The sequence below is a fragment of the Cygnus olor genome, chromosome 8, assembly GCF_009769625.2.
Source record: "Cygnus olor isolate bCygOlo1 chromosome 8, bCygOlo1.pri.v2, whole genome shotgun sequence".
Taxonomy (NCBI): domain Eukaryota; kingdom Metazoa; phylum Chordata; class Aves; order Anseriformes; family Anatidae; genus Cygnus; species Cygnus olor.
In genome coordinates this window covers 27,349,031-27,374,468 of record NC_049176.1, presented here as the reverse complement: position 1 = coordinate 27,374,468, position 25,438 = coordinate 27,349,031, and the positions used below count along the sequence as shown (strand labels likewise).

The window sequence follows — 25,438 nt, the reverse complement described above, 5'->3', positions numbered from 1 at the left end:
GAGAAAAACTGATGTATCAAACTTGTTAAAACTACTTTTCTCCTCACCGCTAAGTTCTGAAATGGACCTTGTGCAATACAGCCTTTTGTGCACGCTCAGGCAGTTAGGCTAATGTGCTGTGGTGGTGTCGGGCTGCCCAGTTCCTGTGGCTTGGCGTGGTCCAGCAGCTGGTTTTGGTGTGAGCACCTTGTCCCACCACCACCAATCTCCCAGAGCCACGAGGGAACTGTCTCATGGAAACTCGGTGTTTTAGTGCTTTCAGGCTACAAGGACCCAGGTCAGTGCCATTTCACCAGTAATTGCCTGTGTCTTGGCTTTTTCTCAGTTCCTGTGAGGTAAGATTTCACCCCAGGCTGGGTTCTTTTCTTTCTTTGGTCACCAACTAGGAGTGATTGGGCAGATGGGCAAGTCTCTGGTTATTTATCACTTGTGTCCTACCCACTGACCTAGGGAGAAGATATTCAGGCAAGCAGTTGCACTCCCCTGGGAGGTTTTAGCGCACATTGCAACATCATCTTTCACATCTGACTCAACATAAAGCAAATCCCATGGACCAGCTTTACGACTGAGGGTGTCCTCTCTGCCTCAACTGCAAGGTCTGTTCCGGTGATGGCGACTTCATTAACAGAGGGAAGAGGTGACTGGGATAGCTGCGATCGCTTTATGCTATGACCCATGACCACAGTCCTCTGTAATGGGGAATGTGAAACAAAGAAGGCTAATATGGAGAAATTTCCCCCCTCATTCTATTAGTGGGTATTGCTGTCATGGGGGAGGGAGGCCAGTGACTGATTTTCATGAGGACACAGAGGGGACACCCCCATCTAGTTGATGATTGTAGTGACAGCATTGGGTGAATCACAATTGCTGCACAGCTCGTGCATACAGCAAAGTCATGGTGACCTGGGGCATACAGCAGTCAGAGCCTACAACACTTGCTTGGCCTTTGTTCCAGAACCGAGATGTGTGAAGCATCCTCTGATTCAGCTGGGAGAGAACGGGAACCGCTTAACTCTTTCATAAGCATGGTGATTCAACGGGCACTTGGTCCTCCCAGATGGGTCTGTGGCACTGTCCGAGGAGCCAAGATGTTGCTTTGGAAGAGCTTTAAGCATCAAACCTCTGCTGGGCACAGCTAGGTCTGTAGGAGGATGTATGTCCATCCGCTGGTGCTTCTCTTGCTCCGGGACGGACATCCACACCTGGACCTTCTTCTTTTCCCCTCAAAAACTAAGGAAATCGTGGTGTTAGTGAAGTTTTGAGTCCACAGGGTCTCATTCCCTACTGTGCCTAAAGGCACGCAGGGACCTGCCTCTGTGAGGTGATCTGCCATGGAGGTTCTACCTCGCTGTGCCGGGCCTTGTGCAAGGTCGATGTGCTTCGCTCCCAGCACCTCCTCGCCCACTATGTGTAAAAATTCCCCTCCTGCCTCCCTCGCAGCTCGGCCTGGGCCCTGAATATCTCTGTGGGGTGATCTCTGGGTGATCCTGCCTGCAGGGGGTTGCACTAGGTGATCTGCAGAGGTCCCTTCCAACGCCGGCAGTTCTGTGATTGCTGGGCCAGTGGCGGCACCTGCCGGTGTTGTGCAGAATATTCTGGTTAATGCTGAGAGAAACATCTGAAAACAGCACTTCGGGGCAGGGCCAGCACGGCCCGGGTAGGAAATGCAGCATGATGTGGGTTAATGGGGTCAGAGCAGCGAGGTGCTAAACGCTGTCCTTTTTCCTGTATGTTGTGGGATGACTGCTAGCCAAGAAAGAACCCCCTAGGAAGTTATACAACACACCCAATGCTCCCTGTTTTCCAGGAAAAACCCTCTGTTTTAGATATTCAGTCAGTTTGTATTGATACAGCTAATCTGCACAAGCTGAGGCCGTGTTCTGGATCTACCCAAACCCTAGGCTTCTCCTTCGCTGGGAGCAGCGGATTACCCTGGTTACACTGCGTTCTGGAATAATATTTCCCTCAATAAATTTTACTGCCTCTTCAAATGTCGCTGGGGCTTAGCCTGTTACCACAGTGTGTTTGTGTCTTAATTATTGTTTCTGGTAGTGCTGCCAGGTGACTCGAGCATTTCCAAATAGAAGAGAAAGAGCTGCTCTGTGCTGAGGGCCTCGCAGGCCGAGGGGCCTGGGATGGCTAAAGGCTAGCAGAGCACTCAGCGATGTGGCGTAACTGCTCTCTGCAGAACAACATAGGCTGAAAGTTTTTGCTTTCTGCTTCTCAAGGCCCAGGATATCATCATTAAAATTCAGTGTTTGTGCCAGCTGGTTGATATTTAGTTTTGTTTCCTATAGAGGTAAGGGGGGAATTTCTCCCTTTGCGTAATGTCTTGTTCCTACTAACATATTCTGAGGACACTGACCAGTTTTCAGCCAAATTTGACAGACAGCTATTAACTTCTGGTGATTTAAGACACTGCCTTACTGAAGAAAAAGACCCCCACGGGATAAGGCTGGCAACCTCCCTGTTTGGTAGACCTCAGGGCATCCGTGGTGGGCAGAAAGGGGGAGAAGCACTGCAAATGAGACTTCGCACTGCTGCTCCCAGAACTGCCTGTTCCACCCCTACATCTCACACCTGTTAGGGAGAGCTGCTGCCCTCCCACCAAATATACAACATGCACAGCATTTGCCAAAAAAATAAAGTCATGCCCTCCTGTCTTGACTGTTCCTTTATTCCACGGGGTAGCATATGTTATTAAGGGGACAGACAAAATACTGTGAGTGAAGCACTGTGCCGCAAGACGAAGATCTCTGTCCTCTAGCTGCAGGATGCTCCTCAGGAGGGACACAGCGAGGCGCCAGTTCAGTAGCTGTCCCTCTTCCTCGTGCTAAACCTCCCCTCTGGGTGTGATGTGAACAGGAGCGATTTCCAACGAGACGTCTGAATGGTTTATTCCATATAAATTGTGTAGGTCTGAGTCACCCCTATCTTTGAGCTGCCCTGGTGTGTCGCAGGCCTGTGTCGCTGCACCTGTGCCGAGAGCAGAAAGCAGGGCAGCAGAGTACGGACACCCCGCAGCCAGCAGCGGGCTGCTAAGTCTCGCTGGTGCAAAGCTGCGCGTTGTAGCTCAGCCTGCGCTCGCCTGGAACAAGGCCCAAGCTAATAAACCCGGCTAGATTGCTTCCAGACCCGAGCTGGGCCACGAGGAGCCGGCGCAAATGTCACTGCTGCTGTGCTCTGCTTGCTCGGAGCCAGCCTCAGTGCCTCGACTGGAGCGGGCCAGCCCCAGGCACCTGTAGGGCTGGAAGGGGACGGTGTACCACGGCCGGGCGGTGTGTGCCTCTGACATCTGCTTCCAGGCCGCTGGCAAGGCTGGGAGGCTGGCGAGGCTGCTCCCCTGCTCCCCGACCTGAGCACGGGGCGCTGGGGGTGACCCAAGGCGAGGGGTCCCGGCCCGTCAGGGCTCGCCCTGAGCCCCCTGGAGGGGGGGATCCCGCTGTTATCCGCGCCCCCTTCCCCGCGAGGGGCGGGCGGGCGGCCCCCGCTGTCAAAGCCCCGAGGGGCGGCCCTGGCGGCACAGCCCTCCCCCTGCCCGCCCCGACCGGCCCGAGCCGAGGGCTGGCCCCCGCCGCCGCCGCCGCCGCCGTGTAATGGCCCGGGCCGCCTTCACTCAGGCAGCCGGACCTGCGGCGGGGCGGCGCGGCTGAGCCCATGAGCCCGGCACGGCGGCGGCTGTGGTGGCAGCAGGACGGGGCGAGGGGGCGGCGGCGGGAGCCGGCGGGCAGCGCGTCCCCCCGGGCGGCCCCTGCCAGGTAGGAGCGCGGCTGTCCCCGGGGCTGTCCCTCACGGCGGCGCCCGGCGAGCGGTAAACACGCGGCGTTACCCGGGCGGCCGGGCTCCCCCTTCCCTCCCCTCCCGGCTGCTAGGAGCCCGGCGGCGTTGCCTAGGCAGGGAAGGAGGGAGGGCAGGCGGGCAGCCGCCCTGACGAGCCCGGGAGGGTTCAAACCCCCCCCCACCCCCCACCCCGGGGTCTGCGCGCCCCCCTCCCCGAGCGGTGTGAGGGAGGCGCCGCGGGGCTGAGGGAGCCGCGGCCGGTGCAGGAGAGCGGCGAGGGCCCCCCCCGGCCATGCACTGCGAGCTCGCAGCGGGGCAGAAAGGCAGCTCGGGCCGCTTCGAGGTGACCGCTAAATGCCAGGGAGCTCCTCCGAAGGACCAGCCGCGAGGGACTTGTCCCGGCGCCGGTAAAGCTCTCTTGAATCCTCAGATGTCCTTTAAGAGAACCGTCAGCAACGGCAGCGAGCGAGCGGAGCCTCAGCAGAGCCCCCCTGAAATGTCAGCGCCTTTGCTAGACTTCGTCCCCAAAAGACCCAGCATATTCGAGAGGATCCCGATCCTGCCCAGGGCGCAGGAGCTGCGATGCGCTAGAGGCTCCAAAGATTATTTCCAGCAGCAGAAACATCAAAGCGTGAAGGGTGAGTCTTAAAAACGCACGACCCGACCACCACCACCACCACCACCAAAACAACACCCACCAACCCAACAAAAACGTCTATCGAGCTCCTTTGTGTGTGTGTGTGTTTTCTTGTCTTCCCTTTTGCTCATCAGGATGTTTTCTAACTTATTTATTTAACGCTGCAAACTTTAAAACATTTTTCTTCCATGCACCTTCCCCGCGCAGGATGCACCAGACTGCTTTTTTGCAGATGGGCAGCCGAGTTTATCAATATCCCTTAAGAAATCCTGAGCCCAGCATCTTCCCCGGTCCTGCTGAGTGGCCGCTGCCTGGTGCGGCCGCTCCGCGGTGCCGGCGGTGGCTCCCCGGTGGTGCCCAGCACGGTGCTTGGCTGTCCTGTGCCGGGTGTGCACATGGGGTGTTTGTTCACGGGGGTGCCTGGCTGACAAGAAATGCCTGGTTCTTACTCAACGGTTTCACCACGGTTGCTTGGATTTATAGTTTGTGTTTCAAGGAGGTGTTGCAAATGTTGGACCCAGGCGGCGAATCCTCGGGCTCCGGGATTCCTGGTGCCTGAAAGGCATGGCGTGAGGTCAAGTTCTGCTGGTTTAACAAATCCCGATTTTCATCTGTGCATTGTTAAATAACTGGTATTGAAGTTAGGTCAGGAATTGCTCGCTAAAGTCTGCTACCCTTTTGAACTAGAACTTGTTAATTGAGCTAGAATTTGTTAATCAAGGTTTAGTTTTAGACTAATCCCTCTGAGGAGTCACTGGATGGATTCTGAGGAAATTCAAGCATTCCTTTGCGCTACAAAGCCACTTGCAGAGACCTACATGCACCTAAAGTTATTAATATTAAGGCAGTGTTTTCTATAGCATTAACAAGGTAGTTCTTCTTTTTGCCTTCTTGGTCTTTTCCCATTCTATATTGTAGACATGGAGATGCTGTTACCTTGTTGGGTTGATACAATTCCCACTAGGATTTTTTCAGTGCATCCCTTTCTCTCCATTCCGAAGAATAAAACAGACTGTGCACCCTTGGACTGGTAACAGTTTCTTTTGTCATCTTGTTACCTAGGGTGATGGCACCCTTCATTGCAATGAAGTTATGTTAACGAACACCTCAGTGTGTACTAGGTCTGTTCTGCAAACTGTAGGACGTGTTTGTTCATCACCAGTGAATACAGAGTGGAGCAGCAAGTTATAAATTCTTTTTTATTTTTCTCTTTGTTAATACTGCAATTCTCACATCTTTGTTTAAAAAAAAAAGTTTCTTCATATTTGGCAAGGCTGAGCTGGGGGACTGTTACACAGAACCAGATTTGGAGGGGACAGATGAAGGAAAGGAGGATTCACAACAGATGACGGGACAGCTAGGAGCTCGGGTACTGCTGTGCTGCTGCTGCTGCCTGAAAAAGAACTCGTGAGATGTTCGTGTTCCTTTTGGTCCCAGAAGTGAGGTTGTTGCCACTTCACTTGGGTTCACACTGGTTTAAAACCCGACCTGTGCATTGTCTTACTCAAATGGACTGTTGAAGTGCTTTTTTTTCCCTCTCCCTTCTCTGCCTCCCCTCCTTTTTTTTTTTCTTTTTTCCTTTTTTGAGCTATTTACTCCTCTTTTTGTCCATATTCCTCTTATGTCTGTTGCAGAGGGTAGGGATGTAGGGAGGGGAAGAAGAAAAATGTAATTTCCACTTACTTGGGACTACTTAGAACAGATGTAGGTAGGCACTTGAGAAGGATGCAAATTCATCTTGTCTGACTGATCAATTCCCCCTTTTTTCCACTGGGGAAAAAAAAAAGTGTTTTAAGCTTTGTTGCTGTTTTTTGTTTAATGCATTTTCTGTCCAGGGTGGTACCCTGTGGTTGCTTCAGTGTATGGGTGGCTTGACTCATGGGAGTACGTAGGAGGTACCCATGGCCAGGACTGGGTTCATTTACTGAGCGTGGTGATTTGATGGATAACGTTGGATTTTTCCGAAGACGGCAGTACTGTTTGTTTGGTTGCTTTTTTTTTTCCCCTCCGAAGATATTTTCAGGAGGAGCTAGGGAAAATAAATTTGGGGCTAGATTCTTATTCCAAACGTGTGGGCTGTGCAGCTCCTCCTGGCTGCCCAGCAGCAGCAAGTGCCTTAATACCCACGCGGGCACTGGGGAGTTCTCCCACCAAATGCTGGGAGCTGCCGGCCCCTGCTTGGAACCCAGCGCTTCTGAGTCAAGTGTGCTGCAGTCAGCGCCGCAGAAATAACTGAAGTCACTCCATTACTCACTGTGATCTAACCGTAAAATCAGAGCTCTGTGCGTCTCAAAGTGAGCTGTGCTGCTGATGGGAGAGGAGAGCCACTGATCTTTCAAGGAGTGGTGTGAACCATCTCCCAACACCAGCGGTTCTGCCGAGAAAAGAAAGATAAAGAAGAGGGCCAAGGATAGCTGTACGTAGATGTCAGATAACAAGATAAAGCTAAGAAGTGGGAATGAGGGAAGTATTCACACTTACCCTGTCAAAGGTTTTGAGAAGGAAACGGGTGACAGCTTGATTTCAGATCATCACGCTGTGCGTCTCCTGCTCTCCAGCCCCAGCGTACCGCGTACCCAGTAAATCCTCCTGCAATCTGGGTTGGATTACAGAACGCGCCTCCTGCTTTTGGTTTATCCACAGTTGAAAGCTGCAAGTAGGGAGAGGAAAAGACCCTCTTTAACAAGAGCAAAAACAATTTTTATAGTTGCCTGTAAAAATATTTTTTTTTCTAAACATATACATATATATTTCAAAAAAGAACGAATCGAAATGATACACTGCCCTGTTAATAACATGAGCAGCTTTGAAGTAGTCACAATGGGGAGAAGGCATCCTGCTGGGGTAATGTCCCCACAGCGTTACTCCAGTGCTTCACGGTGTTTTGGATGGATCCTGCAACATGCTTCCGTGCCTGAGCAGGGCTTTTTACATCAACAGCCAAACAAAAACTCGAGGGGTGGTGGGAGGATTACTCCTGGGAATCAGATCATTTGGAGCTAAGCTTTGTAGGATGGAGCTGTTGTTTGTTTACCAGAAATATCAGTAGTTTGGAATTGTGCTTCATGTTTTGTTCTGTTTGGGAGCTGTTTATTCTAAACACCCAGTTTTCACCCAGCCTCCCCCTTCTGGTACGATTGGCTGTGATACGCACCAGGCATTTCTTGATCATTGACTTCCCCGTGTGTCATCAGGCAGAGTATTTGAACCCAGACAGTACTTCTTAGAGGAATTCGTGGTCTGCTCGGCATAGAATAATTGTACCAAGAGGTATGACGTATATTTTATAGTGCTGTCCTGTGATTGTGTGGGTTTGATCCTGTTTCATTGAATTTTGTGCTAGGACATTACCATTTTGAAAGTAACACAGAACAAAATAATTACTGTCAACAGGAAAGAAACTTTGGGGAAAGCAAGCTTTAGTGGTGACAAAAGAGTAATCTATAAAGATGTCAAATCTCTCTTTTTCTTTTTTTTTTAAAATGACATTGATTATGGTTGTTACCAGGAAACACTTCTCCTTTTCATTCTTTTCCAGTTTCGTTCGGTGTATCTAATTCATGACTCAGTAGAAATGACGAGATTTATCCTGTTGGTTGTGCCACTGGGAAATCAGCCAAATGGCCCGGACCTTTGCAGTAACCACTTCAGATATTAACTTTCAGCGGGCAAAACAATAAGCAGTTTGGATTGCAGTAGCTGGATATTTCCTTGTTGAGAGTATTTATTATTCAGACAAGGAGAAAGTTTTTTTTTTTCTTTTCTTTTTTCAATGTAGCCACGTTTGGCAAACACACAACCAATGTATAAGGGTATTAATTTTCTTCTGCTGTTGAGAAGGTGCATTAAATCTTGGCACTGCAACCGCCTGTGCCTGCTCCCTTGGTTAGCAGGACAGTCCTTGCCTAAGCAGCAGCTTATGCTGTTGGGATCTTAAGTAAAAGCATATGTTTGGGTTATATGACTTATTAGGTGTATTGGCTGGTCTTGGGCCTGATTCTGCCATTTTCTTTTGTACACCTTGTTCGCGTTCACCTAAATTATCCCACTGAAGCAAATGGGACTGTCTAGGGCTGATAAATATTATCTGAGCTAATAAGGAGACAGGGAGTGGTGATCACTTGTACAGTGATCTCTAAACTTCCTATGTTTTATATAGAACTGTAGCAAAGCTTTTTTTAAAATTTTCTTTTTCACTGCAATTCACTTACAAGCTTGCTTGTTGTATTATGCATTTGCATTCTCCCCTACAAAAAGGAATTTAAAGGTTTATTGGAACTGAACTTGTAGTTACACAACTCCTTTTTATGTCCTTTTTTTTTTCTTTTTTTTTTTTTTTCTGATTTCCCTGCTTTGTAGGGAGAGAAAGGGGAGGAAGCTTCAAATTGGAGAATGTGTGCTGAAAATCCGTTTGGGTTAAATTGTGACTGTCCCCTCCTCTGTTAAACTGGCTAAAATGCTTACTCATTTTGAATAGGAAAACAACTTTCGGTTACTTGCTGCTGACGGTTCTTCTAGTGATTTGTGTTGCAAAATCAGAGTCACTGAATTGAAGATTACCCTTTCATGGGATTAATTTAAAAGAGGTTTAGTTGCATCTAGTAATTAAAATCTTGTCATTTAGGGATTGTTAGTAGAGAACGTTTAGTGAATACAAAGCAGGAGATCTAATGATAGACCTACCGGATAAAGACATTCAGTACTTGTTAAAGCAAGAAAACCCTTCTGCTTTAGGGAAAAAAAAAAGCTGTTGGAAAGAGGAAGATAATAAATATTGCATCTATCTTAATACTATGTAGAATTAGTAAATAATGTCAGATTACAGGAAATGAGTCTGATCTGTGGAAGAGATTTTGTAACTTCTTGAGTTTTACTTGATGAAATAAAAGTAAATAAGAAATTATTTACTCTGGCTTTAAAATGGAATAAAAATGTGGCTTATTATATACTGTGCTAAAAGAGACGAGAAGAAAAAGATCTTTTCCTTTCTTCTTTAATGGGAAGAAAAAGTTTAAAACCCAGATCTGTGTGTCACTGTGTTTCTGTCAGTAGCCTTATCTTCTACAAATACTTGGGACTCCAAACATTCTCAATGATCTATTCAGCTATATCTAAATGATTGCTTCTATGCTAGAGTTCAACCCTGTAAGCACATAAGCTGTTGAGGCATACGGGAAGGGGTTTTAGCAGATTTGAAGTTACGTGCTGGAGGTGCTGGGAGATTCGATTGAGCAAAGCTGCTAAATGTAAAGTGAGTGTCTTCTGGGAGATGGCACTTCCTTATGGCAACAGAGCTTTATTTCACTTTCAGTGAGCAAAGATGCTCAGTGTGTTGAATAGGAGGGACAAAATTTTACTCCAAATGATTAAAATCAACAGGAGTTTTGCCACGAACTTCAGCTGGGTCAGTATTTCAATCCTGATGTTACAGAAGTCCTTTATCCTGTGTACAGGGCAAAGCTTGTAGAACAAATAACAAGCTTGTATTAAATCCATCTGTAAGCTCCGAAGCAGAATAATGTATGGGCTATGTATGAAGGGAAATTTGGAATTATTGTCAATATAATTTCCTTGTTCAGCACCATGATTAGCATTATTCCAGAAACGTGAAGCTCTGCCGTTCAGTGATCTGAGAACGTTGAAGATGTTGATGGCCGGGTAATTGGAGAGGGAATATAGACGTAAACCGCTCCGCTCTGTACTCCAGGTTTCTATCATTATATGTCAACAGGCTTGAACAAGGCATGCAATCTAGCAATTATTTCACAGTGCCTGAGAACTGCTTTTAATAGAGCGTTGTTTTTGTTTGCTTTTTTTTCCCCTCAGCCACCAAGCATCGTTTCCCAGCACACTGATGCAACTCAAAGAATACAGGGTTCCAGCGCAAGGGCAGTGCTCGCTCACTGTGGTACAGCGTAGTCTGGCTCTACAAATGTGCAAACAATAGCAAAAGTATGTGTTTCTGAATATGGCACAGCTGTTATCTTCTCCCGGGAGCAGGGAGCGTTACAGTGACACAGACAGAACGGCCAGTTAAAACCACTCGTGCCGTTTTATTGCGTTTAAATGGGGCATGTAAGAAAGCAAGGGCCGGTTCTTCCATCCAGATAAGTATCGGTTCAGGCTACTGCAGTGCTACCTTTCTGCACGGCCTTTGAAGAATGGAGGCAAAGAATTCCCCTTTTCCCTTCCCCTCCTCTTACATTTTGGCACCCACTATGTGAAATCTCGGCTGGAACCTGAAGCTTTCTGTTCTCAGAATCTGTGCTTCACCAGTAACCTGGAACAAGGATTTTTTTTTTAAATTACAGTCATTAGTTTGGATATATTAAATGGCTGTTAATCATTAAGACTGTTTGTAGAAAGGAGGCTACTTGGAAAACAGAAGAAACATTGCCAGAGCTGCAATAGGAAATAGATGCAAATTCTGTGTTTTAGGTTATTTTAAGGTTTTGTGTGTTTAGGAATTGCAAGGTTGGATTTAGTCAAATCATCACAAAGTGATCATTATCATCATTATGTGTGAATGTATATGTGATTATTTTGCATAGTGGACTGGTAAGGAGCACTGTAATTGAATCTGCCCGATCAAATTTATTCTAGGGGTTAAACAAATGCAAAACGTCTTAAACTGCTTTTGATTCTGGCATTTACGTGCGTGATAAGAAGAAGGCTTTGTGAGTGCTTTAGCATTATCAGTCTTTTTAGATTGAGAGGAAAGCAAATACATTCTTACAAGTGTTGTTTTTTTCATATTTAACCAGAGGGAAAAATGACACTAAGGCGACATCATCAAATACTGTAAAACTAATTTTTTCATACAGATCTCCATTGTTGTTTTAAGTGCTTAAGGGGCTGGCTGGTTGGTTTATTTTGGAACTTGCTGAACTATATGAAGTGTGTCTCCAGGGGCCTGGTATTTTAATACCTAGTAGAAGGTTGTATAACAGTAGATGATGTATTTTGCCTGCCTTCCTATGTTGTAAATAAATTACATGTGCAGGCTTGGGATAGAGTATCTGAGGTGTAAATCAAAGGCTAATATAAGAGGGAAAAAAAGAATTAAGTGATATTTTGTGACTGATTAATTTTATTTATACATTTACCTATAATCAAAAGATTTAAGAGCAACATTATGTGTAACAATGTTAACATGAGGCGCTTTCCAAGAAGAGGTAGAGGGTCTAGTGTTCCTTTAAATAAAGTGCTGTGATTCATTGCTTTTTCACAATTTGCTGTGGTTAAGTTGCTTAAATACTGAAGTCAACAATTCCCATGGCAAAGAAAGATAGTGTGATTTTAAGCGTATTGTAAAATTGAAATGTCATAGCTTCCAGTCTATAATCCTAGCTAAGTCTTGCTTGTAAAAAAAGGAAAATACAGATTCGTGTGTCAGTTTTTGGAGCAGTCTTCTTTGAGTTTAAAGAATCATAAAAGTGCTTCAAACAAGCCACACAACGGTTTATTAATATGAATGTTTTGCTAAATACTGCATGCTTAATGCAATCCCCATTCCTTTATAATAAGTTTAAATATTAATTCTTTGGAATGCTAGATGCCTAAAGCTAGATAGAAATGCTGTGCAGTTTCAGATATCTAGGAGTGGGCTTGTGAAACAGGATATTTAACTGGGAGAGATGAGTAGCACATTTCAGAGTTATTAGGGCAGAACAACAATGCAAGAGGATGGCTTAAAAAAAAAGTTATATGTTTTCTGTGCATGAGGCTTAAATACCTTAGACTTGTTTATTTGAAATACAAGAGTAGATTTCCTATGTATGGAGGCTCTAGATTGCATTTTTTATCGTTATTTTGCTTTACTTCTCTCTACCCGCCTGCCCCTCTCTGAAGCAGCTGGCTTTGATTTAACCTGAATCCTTCACAGAGCCCAAATGATCAGTCACTGCTGATGACTGCGTGTCGTGTTCTTTGCTGGAGCATCTCCACAGACTGGACGCATAAGTGAGAAAAACAAATAGGCCAGCAGAAGTGCTTGAGGAAAGCAGCAGTTTGTATTTGTTTCACCCCAAAACAGATCTTTTCACTTGCTGTTCTTGTGTAAGTCCTGCCTGCCTCCCAGCCTCTGTCTGGGCTGGGCAGAGAAGGGAGAGTTAACGTGAGAGCAGATAAAAAGAGGAAATCTCTGTTTTTATTTCCTACTGTTTTCCAGAAAGGATTTAGCATGAAGTCTCCTAACTCCTGCTTTGCCCTGCTTCTTCCCCTGAAATTGCAGGGAGTTGTGGCATTGACTTCAGGAGGAGGCCAGGACTGAATGCTTTTGAAAATCCTGTGCACAGAAGAGCAGCACAGACTAGAAGATCCAAGTGTTAAACCTGCTCCCGGAGAGAAAAGTGCAAGCAGAAACAGCCCAGTAGCTCAGATGCCAAGGTCAGACAGTCAGAACAGCATGTTCATCTTTAATTTCCCTTCCTGTTCAGGACCCCACGTAGGTCTAAGGTCGGTGCGATCTGCTGTCTCCCATGAGGCAGGCAAAGAAATGGTGAAGGCAGAGAGAGAACACAGACTGTGCCAGCAGCTGGCATGGCCAAGTGTATGTAAATGTTTGGGATGAAGAGGGTTGGGGTGCTTGGACTCTGTTCTAGGCTGTGCCATTTACTTGTATTGTTCGGGGGCAAGTCTGTTTGTTATTCAGGACATTTCTTCAGCAGGAGTGTAACAGAGTGTGGCGTGGAGAAATACAAGCCCGTTCTGGAGCCAGAAGCAGTGCAGTTGTGTCGGCACATCTTCCGGACCAGCTGAATTTTCTCTGCTTCGGGCCAGACTTTGTTGGTTCAGGTGCAGTGTTCAGGTGGTGTGGCTGTGCTCTGTTTGAGGTCTGACCTGGTGTTATCGCAGGATGCCACACTGCAACGTCTGCAGCGCTTACTGAGCGTGGCTGCTCCCCTTCCGCTCAGCGTGCACGTGGACTGGATTTCTCTTTGTGCTACCTGAAGTACGTGGTACTTGCCTTCATTGGTAAGTCTTCTTGAGTGTGAGTGGTGAAGCGACCAAAACACTTATTTGTTGTCTTTGGGAGAATAAGGTTGGTAATGAAACATTTCAGCTGGGTTTCTTACTGCTTAGCATCTGGGTTATACTGCCAGTTGCAGCAGAGTTGCTGAGGAGCAATATTCTCCCATTTATTTTAGTGCCTGAAATGCTCAGGTGAGGGAAAAGAGGCTATGTTAAGAGCTACGTTGAGGGAGCTATGCTAGAAATAGCCAATAATAAGTTCCTGTTGGGACGAAAATTTTCCCCCTGCCTTGCTGGAGGAAGCAGCTTCAGAGTTGCCCCTGCCTTCCAGCAGATGGGAAGGAATTCGACGGCTGCTGTTCTTCAGGCAGGGGGCACCCACTGGGTTGTGTGCCTGTAGGGCTTGGGGCACAAGTAGCTGCTATAAGGTCCCTGATCCTCATCCCTCCAGCAGAACAGGCTTTCCACACAGCTGAAACTGCCTTCCAGGACTCAAAGAGGAAAAGGCAACAGTAAATTCCTCTTTTCTGGATATCTGATTTTGGTAACGTTCAGTTTCCTTGAAGTCATCAGAGCTGGTTTATGTTCAACTGAAACTGAGTTGGCTTCGTTCCATTCTCCCTAGATCTGGTGCAGATCTGAAGCAGCACCATTTTAAACCAAGAGTGGATAAAAATGAAGCAGACTTGAGTTGAGTCATGGAGGGTTAATGCATAGAAGTTTGTCTTCTATGTATGGACTTAGTTCACGTGGCAAAAGAAAGATATCTCAAGTTTTTAATTTGAGCAGTTTTACTTCTTGCTTTTCCTCTTGCCAACTCACTGCAGATTGGCTTCTATTCTTTTTCTCTGAGTTCTTGAGCTATTCGGTAAAGTTTGTTGACTTGTCATATTTTCATGGGGATAAGCTACAGGCTGTGCAAATGGTTCTCTTTTCAAAACAAAGATGCTGCATTTCAGCATCTCTGAATGAACGGACAGGAAATTTAAGGGGATGTTTGCCCCTAGAGCCCACTTGCTCTTTCCCTGCCCTCGAATCTCAACTTACTCATTCTACTTTCTTAGCCAGCTGGCCTCTGTCTTTGACTTTGTGCAACTTTTCTGATGGCTTATTTTAAATATACGTAAAGGGATGTAACTTATTGGAATTGTGGGCTAAATATGTGGAAATGTGGCAACTAGTGTAAATAGCTTTTGGCCTGTTGAATGTGTAAATATTCAAAATCTGAGAGGGTGATTTGGCTAGCTTTTGTTGGAAACGTTATTCATGTGAGATCTCTGTTCTGTTGCTGCATCCCGTCAGAAGCTGTTCAGCAGAGATTACTGGCGTGGATACTCAGACCACTTCGTCAGAATTTGCTTTTATGCCTGCTTGCTTGTAAAATCACCACTTCCACAAATACTTTTACAAGTGTGTATATTTTGCTGGATTAGTCATAGAAAGCAGATATAAAGGGGGGCAACAGCTAGAAGGTGAGAGCAAACCATCTCAGTGACTAATTGCGAATTGTGTTTGGGCCCTAATGTGTGATGGCATTGGCTACGAGTGCAATTTCTTTGGCGAGTTTGGGTAAAAACACTAGCATTTTGCAGAGGCTTGCTGCTTCAGTGGTATCCAGGTTGAGTTTCTTAAAATGGGACTAACCGTCTTGGGGAGCTTTCCTTGCCAAGAGTTAGTGTTAATGTTTACAATGGGGTTTTTATTAGCTGCTGGAGAAGTTGCTGGGAGACATGGAAATTAAGAACGGTAGACAGAGGTGATAAAGATGCTTTATGCACGGGATGGCTGTTTCGGCAGCCGGCAGTCACTCTGAAGTGACAGTTAGGCAGTTTCAGAGCCTGGAGATAATACACGAGTTGAGAGGAAACTTGGTGAAGAACACCCCTGTCTTATAACCAACTGGAATTTAGGTAATAATGAAATACATTAGTAACTGCCACTAGAGAAAGCAACCGGAGAGGCTGGCTGCAGCTTCCAGCGTGAAGTCTCCTGACTGCGTTTGTTAGTTTGATGAGCAACCCAGGTTTAGAATACAAGCTAGATATTAATGGTAAGGACCTTCTAAACATGAAATCCGCTGATTTATAGGTTAGATTACACTTTGTGTGCATGGTACTCACACCAGTCTTGTTCTGCTTGTATGGAAGAACAAGCATGTGTCCTGTTGCATCCTTTCCAAACCTGAGTGTGGCAGTAGGCTTTCCCCATCGGAACTAAGTACCTTGTGAAATGCACGTGGCATTCAGTGCCTTCTGTCTCTTCTACATTGGTTTATTCTTCCACAGGTTTTGTGTGGACTGGACGCTAGGGAAGAACTTTACGAGTACACTAACCTTTTGATATACTCTGCCCGAACAGGCTGTGAGGTGTTTATCACTGGAGTTTTTAAAGACAGGCTGCATGGAAATCCTTCCATGGGATATAACTGCTGGTACAGTACTGTCTTTTCTGCAACGATTTCATTCCCACACTGACCTGCTCAGGCACGATGAAGAGTTACAAGAGGTCTGTCAAGCTTTGGACTGCTATTCTCTGACCTACTGAATGAAGTTCAAATCTCCCCTTGTCTATGTTAGTGTTTCTGGACACTCGTTGGTCAAGAAAACGCTGAGAAGGCACTCACAGACTGAGTGAGGGGCTCTAAGAGAGCAGTGGGGAGAGCCAGCGGTGGGACAGCTGGGCATGGAGAATGATTGATTTTTATGCGCAAAGCAGTTGTGAAATGTTCTGTGGCATTCTGGGGACATGCCATTGCTAACACACGATTGCCTGTTGGGGATAGAAAATGCCAGCCATTGTTCTGAAGAAGGAAATAGCCTTATTGATACTGAATTAGGCTCAGATTGAATTATTATTATTCATTCGTAGTACATCCTGTTTTCCAAATACAAAAATCGACTGGCTATACCAAAGTCCTCCAGCACTATCAACCTTTCATTGCTGCTCATATCTACAGAGTTACGTTCTAGTGGAGTTTACACTATTCTGAACTGAGGTGAATTGTGACAGAAATCTGCATTAACAGGGAAGCTGTTCTGCTTCTTCGAAGAGTCAGTCTCATCAAGCGTGTTCGTGTCTTAGAACAAGCCCAAGAGCGAGGCTGGCAGAGGTAAATGTGTTGGTGGATTAGGCTTAAGCTTCTGGGAGACATTTTGAATCATCACGTGCCATGTTGATGGGAAAAATAGCTGTCTAGAAAATAATATGTGGCCTTTTGAATGGATGAAAAACTGACTGATCTATAGAAATTGAGACGCACCAAACAACTATCAGTGGCAGTATTTTGTACAGAACTCTGAAAGGTTGTTTGGTTCCCAATGTTATCTAACAGTTTCTACTGAAATCCTGACAGAAAACGTTTGCCACTGCCAGTATAGTTTATCTGTTGCTTCAGATTAAGGCAATAATAAATAAAAATTAGAAAGTGACCAGAGTGAGACATGGATTTCTTAATCAAGGATCAGGAACTGAACGATGGATATTTTGATAGAAACACTTGAGACTATTCCTTGTGATGAAGAGTATGAACTGTTCTTACAGATGGCAGGCTGTATGTCCTGGTAAGCAGTGACAAAACAATTGGGATGAGATTGGTATGGGAAAATATATTTCTAGTGGGGTATGAGGTGATGCGATAAATTATTAAAAAGCATAGGGAAGTGATGTTACCTTTCTGTTAAGCATCAGTCTAGCTGCACGATAGGCTAATGCTCAAACTTTATTAAATGGCTTTGAAAAATCAAAGGATTTGGAGAAGAACTGGAAGATGCTAACCCACACGTGGTACGGACGGATTAAGGGCTCAAAAGAGGCAATCCGGTCAGTTCTGGAGATGCACTAGATGAGAAAAGTATGTGACCCTTGAGGGCTCTTTTGGGTGCAGATAAATTCAGAACAAGGTCTCATGGCTGGAAACCAAAGCCAGGGAAGATCAAACAAGAAGGAAGACCCATGGTTTTGATTTCAAGGATAGTAAACCTGGCACAGCTTAACAAAAGATATGATAAATCCTCTGGTACTTGGGAGTCTCTGAGTCAATTTTGGTCGTTCCTATGGAAGAAACAATTCATTTCAACCATGGACAAATTGCACTCAACGATAAAATCACTGGACCAACAAGCTGGACCATCCCAATGGCTTTCACTTGCACTCTGTAAAAGATTGAGTCGCTTTCACTTGTAATCTTTAAAAGATCGAGTCCCAGGTCACCTCCTGCTGCCGGAGTGCTCTTCCTTCATGTGCCTTCTGCATTGCAATCCTCAGGCTTAATGCCCATGCTGAGGCCAGATTTAGGGCTGCAGTCTGGGCTTCATGAGGAAGAGCAGGAGGCAGGCTGGAGAAGGAGGAGTGTTACTGCTCCTGAATCACACAGTTTTGATGGAAATTGTGGTAAAGCAATCGCTAGAAACTACTGTTTCTTCCAAACCCTCCCTTTCTCTCCTCGTGTTATGTCTCTCCTCAGCAAACAGCACCACTCCTCCATGGCTAGACGGGGCTCTGTTCAGAGACGTTGTGATGGAACCTCCAGTCTCCTAGGACCTGGGCTGAGACCAACTAAAACCAAGTGCTGGGTTTAAAACCTGGACACATAGGAAAATGGTAACAGCTGTGTTCTTCCTCCTCTTACCAAGCCCCGATGATTTTCAACATTAATATCTTCCCTTTCTTTGCTTTCTGAAATGAAAACAAAGGCGCTTAGCCTCCTTCCTAGCACAGCAATAGTGACATACTAACACAGTTATTACAGCAAACATTGTGGCCCTCCCTGGTCATGATGTTTTCTTTCTGTGGGGAGACTGAAATACTAACTCACAAATAATGTCTTTAGAAGTCATATTAGTCACACATTTTTAAGACATTCCAAAATCATACCAACCTCCTTCTGAGCTTGTCTGTTGCTACCAATGATTCAAAGTTTTGAAAACTCTCCTTTAGTTTTGATTTACATTTTGGTCTTGGGCACTTGTTATTTCTGGCAAATGCCAGTTCAGTTTCATTAAAGAAAAATCTGTTTTACAGCCATGCAGCTCAGATCTGCTGCGCTTCTAATAATTGATGGCTGGTTTCCTTATTTCCTGCATTGTAGAAAAATAAGGACCTTGTTAGACCTAAACAAGCCTGCATAAAGTCACAGTGTGAAATATCAGGTTGGGGGTGAGCAGAGCAGCTGTGGGCAGGTTTTACAACTTTGGGCCACAGTTGATCGAGGCAGCCAAGGGAAACTGAGATATACCCATGTGACTAAAATTCGGCTGAGTTCTTTGGCTCCCTGGCCCGAGATTTATATTTGTGACACCTTCCTCCTCTGTCAGTCCCTGGGCCAGACACAAGTCTGTCTGTATATGTACTTAAGGCTCCGCACACCCTGTGGTGTGGCTGCTGTGCCCGCTGCTTGCCGTGCCACTGCGGGACACGTCTATTTCCAACGCTGGCTGTCTTGCTCCAGCAGCCCACAACAGTACGAGTGTGTGCTTTGGAAGAAAGCAGCTGCCATGTGGTGGGGATGAAAAATCAAGAGCAAACACTTTCAGAATTTCTGCAAGTGGGCAAATTAATTTCAATCTCAACTGTCATCACAAGGACCTTTTTTAATTCCCTTTTCCTTTGGGTGGTATCTTTGATTTATATTTCTGAATGAGGCAAGTGATCACCCTTTGGTGCCCATTAAGAGCATGCGTGGTTCAGTTTCCTTAGAGATTATAAGTTACAGAATCAAATCAGTTCATCAGTTTTTATTACTGCAAACAGGTTTCTTGGGTTTAGGATTTTTTTTGCTGTTGTTTTGATTTTTTTTGCCCCCCCCCTTTTTTTTTTTTTTAAGAGCCAGTGGAATTCAGTGATACCCATGTTAATTGAAAACAACCTTTAAGTCTTCATGAAGAGCTAATTGCTATCAAGTATTCTTCCACAATGCAACAACTGTTGCATTGATGCCTCCTACCATACTGCCAGTCCATAAGTCTGGTAGCAGAGATAGGATCCTACCTTAGGGATTCGTGCAGTTAAATGGCTCCTGGGAAGCCAAGCAGTGACACTTTAACAATGTTATAAGACATAATTTTTTTTTCTTCTTTTTTCCCCCTCTATACTTATCAGGTCCTGTCTGTTTCCTTTGAGAAATGAGTGGCTGTTTTCAGGCAAGACAACTATGTGATGAGCCTCCTAGTCCTTTCTCTGAAGGACTTGGTCCTCAGAGGAGGTACCGAAGTGTTTATAGAAACTGCAGAACCACTGAAAAACCAAGCATTGAAGTTTGCTCTGTTAAAGGTCTGATCAGAGAGGTATTCAAGCACCTAACTCCTACTGACGTCAGTGGAAACTCAGTGCCTAAATACCTCTCTGGATCTGGCGCTTAGTCTTCTGGTGTTGGATGTTACACAGTTCATGCTTTCTGTGGGTCTCCTTTTATGGCATCTTCTGAGTGGTGCAATAGTATTAATTTTGAATTCTTCCCATCATGAGTTCCAGCACACGATGCAGACAGCTGCCTAGAAAGTTGTGCCATGTGATAATCCACTGTTCCAACCAGGAGCTAGGCAAGGAGTGGGGTGGGAGAGCGACCCAGAGAAACTACGCTGCTCTTGTATTAATTGTTACTGAGGAAGGATGGGGCTGACATTCAGGCATTGAGACTTCGTTGAGGGGAGAGCTACAATGACATGTTTGTTTGTTTGGATGAAAGTCCGGGGAGAAGTGGGAGATTTTTTTTGGCGTTTCCCCCACTCAGTACTGATCTTATCATGCTGCTTTAGTAGCAGAGCTCTTCTGGCTCCTTTCCAGGTGATACCATTGGAGTCCGTCTGAGATGTGCGAGATAAAGGATCTCAGGGAATTACAAGTATTATGACTTTCCTATCATCCAATGCTGATGAGTAGAGTTTTCTGGCCCAGAAAACTAGCCTGTTTTTAAAAAATTCTATTATTGCAAGAAAAAGCAGCACAAGAGCTGGAAAGTGGAGCCTGACGTTTATAAGGGCCCTGAGAGCAGCTGCAGGTTTCTGGAAGACTTATTCCTCCACCAGCAAAGGGCCCTGGTGTTCAGCCAGGTTAGGTGTAGCCTGGGAGAACTTGGGAACTGTGCACCATACACTAATTCTGTGCCTGGCACTGAGCACATGAAGCGTCCTCTCAACAGGTAAGAGAAAATATTTTGTGTGCTTCTAGTGTGTCTTGTGAGATGCTCTGGAGGTCTGAGTCGCTACCCAGCATCTGGGCCAGTTCCCTAAGTTTGTGATGGGCCTCATCAGGGTGCTGTGGGGATGATTGCCCTACTGGGGTGCTGTGCTAGTCTCATGGTCCTATACAACGCCTGGTTTTAACATGGGGCTGTAGGTTTGGTGGTGCTGCTGACTGAGTGACACGAGAGCAAAGGCTCCTGCAGTAACAAGAATCACCCTCGTCTTCCTTGCAGAGACTCAGAGCAGTGGTGCTGTGCATCTATTTTGATTATTTTCAGGTCAATTCAGTAGTGATGCTCGGCAATACTGTGGGGATTTTCTAGTGCTGGAATGCTTTTATGGCTTGGTGTGAGACTCCAGCCATGTGAGGACTGCTGGCTGAATGTGAGATTTACTCCTTTGACTCCTCCTCCCTTGCTTGTACCTGCTGTGATCTTTTTCCTGCTGCGTTTTCATCCCATGGCCTCTTCTTTTCATCTCCACAACACCCAGTCACAGCTTCCCCTGACCTGCACAGGGACTGACCTGACTGGCACCACAAAGGTGTACCCAGGAACTCGGAGGAGCTCTGTGAGGTGTGTAAGAGCTGGAGGCTGAAGGGCTGGGAGAAGGTGGCAGTGGGGTTGGGTATGGAGGGAATGGAGCACTGGGAAAAGGCAGTTGGAACAGGAGAAATTAGAAACCAGCGGGGACCAACTGCTTTGTGGAAGAGTAAAGGCCCATCTGCACAAAGAGGTGAAGCGGGACCTGCATGAAATAAGTGTGCGCACAGGGTGTGATCAGAGTGGTCACTAAAGAGAAAAACAGATATTTCTTGTATTCTTCCTAGAACTTCAGAATTTATCTATTGGCTTATGAGCTCCTTGCTTTTCAGATTTCACAATACTTGCGAGGAAAACATCTGAGTTTCTTTCTCAAGGACTCTGGAGCTGTTCACAGTCCAATTTCTCTGGTTTTAGATAGCAACCAGAAATGTTCACCACTTGCCAGATCCTACAGAAGTTAGTAGAACCTCAGGGAAAAAAACATAGCTTTTAGCAGAGCTAAATTGAGCGAGCCATCTTGCATGTTGGCCAGCTCTCGGACATGAGGAGCAGTATGGTGTGCAGAAAGGTGCTGGGGGACGGAGTGGGACCCCGACACGAACATTGGCCCTTCTTGTTCATGCTGCTGCAGCGCAGAAGGCTGGGCAGGGATGGGGACTGATTCCAACCCCCCTGGCTTGGTAGCCACCAGGGTCTGGGAGGGACCACCACACGGCCCATTGAATCCAGCTTGTTGCTACTGCAGGCAATCGACACTCGGTCCACGGAGCATCTGTCCCACACCACCCACAAGCCACAAAGCACTCCCCGACAGCCTATAACAAACTGAGATCATTAGTGGAAAATACCAAAAGCCACAAACTGCTGTGCACAGTAGAGAGCAGGAGAGGTTGAAAGCACTGACCACGGCCTGCAACTCTGGAAAGGCAGGGAGTTTCCTTCAGTGAAAATTCCCAGATGATCCAAACGTCAAATCTGATTTTTGCCTTAATGCACTGTGGCTGGAGGAGGCTGCACCACCGACCACCTCGTGTCTTTTGCATGCTTGGACAACTGGGGATAAGCTGGTGTCCACCAACCCAGGAGTGGAAGGGCTGCTCATGGGGATCCCGTGCATGCCTTTCGGACTTGCTGGTGCTAACAGCAAGCACAGTTCCATGCGGCACACAAGACAAGGTGCTTTTTCCCCTTTTTTCCCCCCCCCCCACCCCTCTTTTTTTTTTTCCTCTCCCCCTCTCCATTTTAATAACTGAACCCAACAGCTCCTCCGAGTTATGAGGGATTTTTACAGCGCAGTTGCATGGTGGAGGGACCTGGTTTTCATTGTGCAGCCTGGGATATCAGTTTTAACCCAGAGGCAGTGATGTTATTTAACAGGTGCCTTAAAGGCATAGTGCTTATTTAATCACCGTCTCCATATCAACATTATGTAAATTGAAATTGCTTAGGTACGCAATTAATTGTGAATGCTTTAGACGTTTTTAAAGGCATAAGACAATACCTGAAGTTCCATTTTAAGAATATCCAGGTCAAAGGACACACATGTTTTTATTTTCTTATTTGAGGTATAATGTGTTCAAGGCAGATTTATGGCACAACCTTTGTTTATTGACTTGTACTTTTCCACATGAAACTAATGGAACATGACAGATGATATTTATGAGGCATGTGTTCCTGATTAAATCATGTTAGACATTAAAACCTGATAAAAGAATGTATTTTAAAGGGTGGATTAATAGAAAAGGAGGCAGCATTGATTGGGGAGTTTACACGGAACAAGACACATTGGTCTTAGACTGAGTATTTATAGGTGAGATATGTGGTTATAAAACTTTAGAAGCTGAACAGAAAAAGATTAATAAGCCTTTGCTTTCTGGAAAGTTTGAGTTTTGTTTTTCTCCCTTTGTGAGCCACTGGCCACCTCGTATTTCTGGTCTTTCAAGCACATTTATTCAGTTCTGCTTAAGAACTTGCGAGCCTTTATGGCCTACCGCTTTTACTTCTGGTTCTATGTGTATTCTGTGTGCTTTGGGATTCCCAGTCAGCAGGTCTGTGCTGGCAGCCTTTGACATTGCTGAAAACTGCTCTGAAATGTGCTCTAAGTTCTGCTTATATGGGTGCAAATTGGGTAAACCAGCAAGAGTCAGATGGAGCTGCTCGTTCCCACCTTGATTTCTGGGGCTTTGCACAGAGCTCGTAGTAAGAGGTTAGTAGGGAATCACCTTGTGTAAGATTTTGCGTGTCAGGATTAGAGTATGCCTCAGAGTATTTCCTGAGGAGAGCAATTAGAGGATTTTGGTAAACATTAAGAAGTGGGAACAGCTTGAATTTGTTTTCTTGTCTTACTGAATATTAAGTCTAAAGGGAAAGCAAATACCTGCATTCTGCTTTCAGTTACACAGGTGCAAACCTGGACTAGTTCCACTGATTTCAGCCACACTGATGTAGCTAAGGACATGTTCTGGCTCTTTGCAGCATTTTCATTCCTGAGTTTTAGCCTTCTGTGACTGAATTTGTGGATACCTGGATTCTTCTTAAATCTGCGTCCTCTGTAGAGGTGGCAAATTGCTGCTTAAAAAGATAGCCTTGAGTTCGTAAGCTGTGTTTTATTGCATTTTTATGTCATATTAGCTTCAACTTTTAGAAGCACTATTCATTAAAATATAAGAAAATGCTAAGTGTATTTTTCATGACAATAAAGTAAAACTGCATATTGTTGTGCAGTATTCCACTCCTTCCTGTAACCTGTTCATCACAACCGAAAGACTTGTGCCAAATCATGAACTCTCTGTTTTTCATCTGAAAGCCATATCTATTCTGGATAAGATATGGTAAAATGTGTTAAAATTGTAGGTTTCAAATATTTAAATGAATAAAGAGCTTGAACATCTTCTGCAGGAAGGAGTATAACTTACAGACACATTCATGAGTTCCTCATGTTTGGACATTCAGGATAGATAAGTAAAAACTAGTGGAAAATAAGAAAGCTGTAGAAGAAATACAGTTCACTGTGAATAGTGGTGTTTATATAAGGTGTTGTGCATTGGAATTTAATAGGGTTAAAGCAAGACCTTGCACCTAGTATCATGAAAGCCAAGTTGTATTTGAAAATCTGCTAGCTGAGGTAAACTGTGGCTGGTAGAAGACACAAGTATTTATGCTGCTTTGGCTTACAGTAGCAGTGGTACTCCTAAGCCTTATGAGGGCATCACAAGTGTCTGCCCTCATAGCTGGGCTGTACAGTTCTGGAAAAACAGCACTTTTAATTACCAGTGAAAATGGCTGGTGATGTTGGCCAGCACCCAAGCGGTGACAGACATCCTCCTTTCCCCGGCCAGGATCAACGTTCCCCACTCTATTTCTGGTAGATCTTCGCCAAGTCTGTTTTATGTGCCGCCAAGAACAGATATGCTGTGTCCCCCCCTACCCTAGGGCCTAGCTGCCTTTACAGGTGCTGCCTCCCCTTTCCTGGATGTTTCACCAGTCTCCTTTGCTAAGCTTGACTCGTTCTGTCAGCAGAAACCACTGGGACTCGTGTTAGTCTGAGTCTGTGTAAGCTGAAGGAAACCTGAGTTCCTTCAGCTCCAACAGATACTGCTTCACTTGGAAAACTGGTCATGCTATTAATGATTTCCTGTCTCATAAAAGAGTTGTCCACGGAGTCAAAGTGTTGGTCCAAGGCTGCCAGAGCGGAAGCCCTGCCGTTACAACTTTCCTCTCAACATGGCTTCCTGCTGAAAAGGCCCTTGCTGGCTCCTGCAGCTTCACTGCTTCCTTTGCTCTGTCCTGCCATGCTTTAACAGAGCAGTTCTTCCTCTTTGGCCTCTTGCTTTTTCTTTACGTGTTGCCTGGCTTAGTGCTGTTCTGTGTTTCTGCATCTTCCTAGGGTGGAGGATGCGGACTGATGGTGTGGGGCATTGCTGAAGGAAGCTAAACAGGCTGGGCAGGAGGCCTTTAGAAGATGCCTATAGTGGCCAAGTTATACATCAGGATTTCCCCAGACGGTGCTTGAGAAGCAAGTAGGACCTGTTAGGTCCTTGTAAAGAGAGGACAGACTCGAGAGAAACCCAGCTGGTATGCAGGCCGAGACAGTCCCAGCGAGTGTCGTCACACCAGGGTAGCTGAGCACTAGGTGTCACTGAGGTAAAGTCCATGTCAAACACGCACTGCTGACTCTTACAGTGCCTTCTAGGTGGTAACAGACGTGTTTCAGTCCTTATTATCTAGCATGTTCAAAGCATTATTCTAGAGATTTACATTTATGCATGCACATATGCACACATGTATAGCACGAGCATTAACCCAGCTCTCTGTGCTGCTGGGAG

At 45.6% G+C, this 25,438-nt stretch overlaps 1 protein-coding gene across 4 annotated transcripts in view; it reads left to right on the top strand.

The window, feature by feature from the left end:
• The first annotated feature begins 3,575 nt into the window (after positions 1-3,575).
• GLIS1 (GLIS family zinc finger 1) overlaps positions 3,576-25,438 on the top strand; it is a 191,747-nt gene continuing 169,884 nt past the window's right edge. For 3 of the 4 annotated variants that reach the window (XM_040565433.1, XM_040565432.1, XM_040565434.1), the window contains exon 1: positions 3,576-4,418. In XM_040565433.1, coding sequence (XP_040421367.1) covers positions 4,073-4,418 — 346 coding nt within the window. In that variant the 5' untranslated portion in view covers positions 3,576-4,072. The remainder of the gene's footprint in view (positions 4,419-25,438) is intronic. The other variant, XM_040565435.1, reaches the window with a different exon arrangement.